Source organism: Poecilia reticulata, linkage group LG15, assembly GCF_000633615.1.
Source record: "Poecilia reticulata strain Guanapo linkage group LG15, Guppy_female_1.0+MT, whole genome shotgun sequence".
In the NCBI taxonomy this organism is placed as follows: Eukaryota; Metazoa; Chordata; class Actinopteri; order Cyprinodontiformes; family Poeciliidae; genus Poecilia; species Poecilia reticulata.
In genome coordinates this window covers 12,731,178-12,734,881 of record NC_024345.1, presented here as the reverse complement: position 1 = coordinate 12,734,881, position 3,704 = coordinate 12,731,178, and the positions used below count along the sequence as shown (strand labels likewise).

Sequence of the window (3,704 nt, the reverse complement as noted above, 5' to 3'; positions counted from 1 at the left end):
AGAAATTTTTACTTATATAAAATAAGTTCTAGACTTGAAGTTTGATTGGTAAATATTGATATTCTAGATTCTAGCACATATTTACTCATAATAAGTAATATTTTCTTAATATTAAGCTTTTATATCTTACTGAGATAATTAAGTACAAAAACACTTAAAATAAGAAAAATATTCTAACATAAATCCCTCTTGGTGAGAAAAATTATCTTGTCAGAAAGAAAACAAGAAAAATCTCCTTAATTTAAGATATTTAATCTTACTAAGATTTCAGTTTTTGCAGTGAGTTGGCGTTTCTATCACCAAGCGGCTCAGCGAGGTTAAGGTCATGCCCCGTGTTGACCAGCAAGGTTCCCTCACGCTAAACTCTGCAAAGAAATTCTTCATGAAGCTCACATGGGACGATCTGAATCACGAAAGGCTCCTTGTTTACTGCAGCCGCATAGTTGGATCTTCTGTTATAAGTAGAATATGGGTGTATCACGAAATCTGGAAAGCACAGTAATCCCCCAGAGGTATATCACTTGGCAAAGTTTTACTGGCAGAAACATGGCCGTGCTGGGAGTCCTCTGGGTCCTAAACAGGTTTTCAAGCTGACAGAATCACCCTGTTTTGGTTGAGCTTTATTTTTCGTTGCTCTTTGTGTGAGTGCAGATCACTTTAGGCTTGTCAAACTCTTTGTCTTGGGTACATGTCGGGATTTATTTTTATATTTTTGAGCCTGAGCCTCGTGTGCGTGACAGCAGCTGGACAGCTCGTAGCTGAAGTTTATCGCTTTCTCGCCTCCTCGCTTAGATTAGTAACACACGGTGGCACCTCATCCAGATAACCTTCCACCGTCACACAGCGCTGCCATGGAGGTGACGGAGAAAAGAATGTGGAGGTGGGGTTATATGTTTGCTGTGTCTGTTCAGAGAAGATGCTGAGAACACACTGCCCTCTAGTGAAACATTATTAGAGCATCAAATCCTTAAAAAAAAATAATAAAATAGAAAATCCTGTATGGTCTTGTTCTGTTTGTATGCATAACACCGAGCAAATGTTTCAGTATCAAGTATGTAGATCCATCTTCACTTTCCTTCTCAGGATTTTGAGAAGCCCAGTCCACCACAGAAACCTCTGCCTGCTGATCCGTTGGGGCGGAGCTCTCGGCTTGGGTACAGCATCACACCGTCGGGGCTCCACATCCCAGGGACCGGAGCGATCCCAGTACCTATCCCCAAGGTTCCTAGACCGCCGCCCAGCATCCCTTTACCAAACAGGTCTGTTCAACACAAAATGAAGCCCGTCTGTCGGCGTAATCTCAAGTGTTCATTTCACATTTTGGCTGTTTTATTCCTGCGTATATTTGGCGGGTTAATGGGTGAGTGGTGGTGTATCTTCTGATAAACCACCAAATATGAAAAATTAAGGAAAATGTGTAGACATTTTATTAGTTATGTGACGCTTTGTGTTGATCGATCACGTTGACCTAGTTCTGCCTTATTAAAAACGGAGACCGTTATTTGTGTTTCAGACCTGTGCCAGCATTGCCCTACAGACCACCAAAGAATCAGGACTGCTGAGCAGTCGACTTTCCAGATGAATCAAAAGAGAAAATCTCACAAAAAAGAAACGGAAGAAACTACAAAGACTTTCTTGTTTTGCACTAATCTTTGAGACGAGACTCTGTTGGACATGTTGGACCACAGGAAGAGTTGCAAAGTTTCTGGGGAGAAACGAGGATGACCGTCACACCGTGGTGCTACGCCTCTAGAAGGTGCTGTCCTCTCTCAGGTACCGATGAACTATTTATCTATTTAACTATTTAACTCTGACATTATAAGCCTGTCTGCAAATGAGGAAGGATTTTCCACAAGGATGACTTGAGCAAAAGGAGAAATCAAGAGTCATTTTTAATATTTGTTTTACATTATTTGTACTTTTTTTAAAAAATATGTGCTTAAATTGAAGAGTCTTTTTGTTTTTTAGCAATTGGTTTTAATTGAGCGATGGAACTGTAGACAAAGTCGAACTTGAATAAAGATGAAGGGAAACGGGGCACAAGTCAGTTTAACAGCGTTATTTATTTAGTTGTTCTGTTCATAGGCTTTTCAATATCACAACACTTTCTCTGTATTCTATTTGCCATTGTGCTTGAAAAAAACAAAAATATAAGCAATTACTGATGAGAAAACACGATTTCCAAGATGGAAGATGATTCTGATTTGGCTCACGTCAAGGCACCTAAATTCCCTTTCACTGGCTCTGACAAGTGCTGGATGCTCAACATGTTTTACCGATTCAGACGAGACGTCGGAAACCGAGCGCTGACAGATTCCACAGACTGATCGCGTTCCAGCGAATTCCTCCGGCAACCAATTCATCAGTATTAACGCCGGTGTTTGTACGTTTAACGTTCACGCTCACTTCGCCCTCCTTCCTGAGATCCAAGCCAGATGACCTCAGCGCTGTCAGCTCTCCAAGTTCCACACTCTAAGTCAAACAACATGTTTTACTGTTCCTTTGTTGCTGTTTTTTCCACCCCCCACTCTTTTGTTCTTTTACGAGTTTTGATTTTTGTATTGCTTTGCTGTTTCTCCATGTGTATTTACAGACTTAATCATGGGATTTTTAGAGTGCGGTGTTGCACTTACGGGCACTTTTCCAGTTCATCCTAAAGTCCACAGCAACACAATGGAAGTCAGTTACGTCCTGCTTTGTGTTTCTTTACAAGAAAAAAATAAAATAAAATGTGTTGATCTGGTTAAAGTGTGAAACAGTTGGAATGACGGCTCACTGTTGGAACATAAACGTTAAAACTGTGTGAATTATGTGGTAAATGTGTTTGTAAGGACTGTTCACCGAGTTTACTGTAAAGTGTAACTATTGTGTCTGTTGCCATTTTCATTTTGTTTTCATCTCTTTGTTTTACAAGCACAGAAATGTAAGAACTGCTCTGCGGCTGAGCCCCATTTATCCTTCTCAGTGAGAACCTGATATTTAACACTTGAGCGTCGCAAATGAACTTTGAGGCCTGACTGTTGATTTCAGAGGTCAAATAAAGTTGTTTTTTTTTGTGATAATGAAAAAAAAATTGTTTTATTTTATTTTTAACTCATAAACTGTGCTGCAACAAATAACTTGTTTCTGTCCACAAGTTGCAAAAGTTTGACCCTGGTTGGTTAATACTGCCACCTGCTGGGTAATACATGTCATTACAACAACTAAAGACCCTGTTACATTTTAATACTGCCACAGAGGAAATTTACAAAAACATTAAAATTTGTAATGCTTGAGTCAAATCACAGGCACTGACATGTATCACAATGTGAAATATTACAAAATTTGAAATCTTGAGTTATTTATAATTTAATTTAGTTGAAGAAGTGAATTAACAGAACAATAATGCATTTTGTGATCGTGGCAATGTTATCAGTGGGATTCCAATCAGATGAATTTGTTAGCTAATCGAGCACCTTGATGCCATGGTCATTAAACTAGATAATAGTACTTTTGGTACAATTTTTCTAAAAAAAAATACTATTTTTCGACAGAAAAGTGGATCTGACTGGTGGTTTCGCTGAAGGCCGAGCGTCTCTGTTTCTGTAGAGATCACAGCTTAAGTTGGTAATGATCTGAACAGCTCCTGATTCTGACCAGTAAATAAAGTTTATTTAGTTCAGAAACATCAAAACGACAAGAAGTTCATGATTTACATTTAAATT

General features: G+C 38.9%; 1 protein-coding gene across 2 annotated transcripts in view; it reads left to right on the top strand.

Moving 5' to 3' along the window:
* The window catches only part of adam12b (ADAM metallopeptidase domain 12b), a 95,474-nt gene extending 92,415 nt beyond the window's left edge, over positions 1-3,059 (top strand). For both annotated transcript variants that reach the window (XM_008429319.2, XM_008429318.2), the window contains exons 22-23: positions 1,084-1,259; positions 1,514-3,059. In XM_008429319.2, coding sequence (XP_008427541.1) covers positions 1,084-1,259; positions 1,514-1,562 — 225 coding nt within the window. In that variant the 3' untranslated portion in view covers positions 1,563-3,059. The remainder of the gene's footprint in view (positions 1-1,083; positions 1,260-1,513) is intronic.
* Positions 3,060-3,704: the final 645 nt, after the last annotated feature.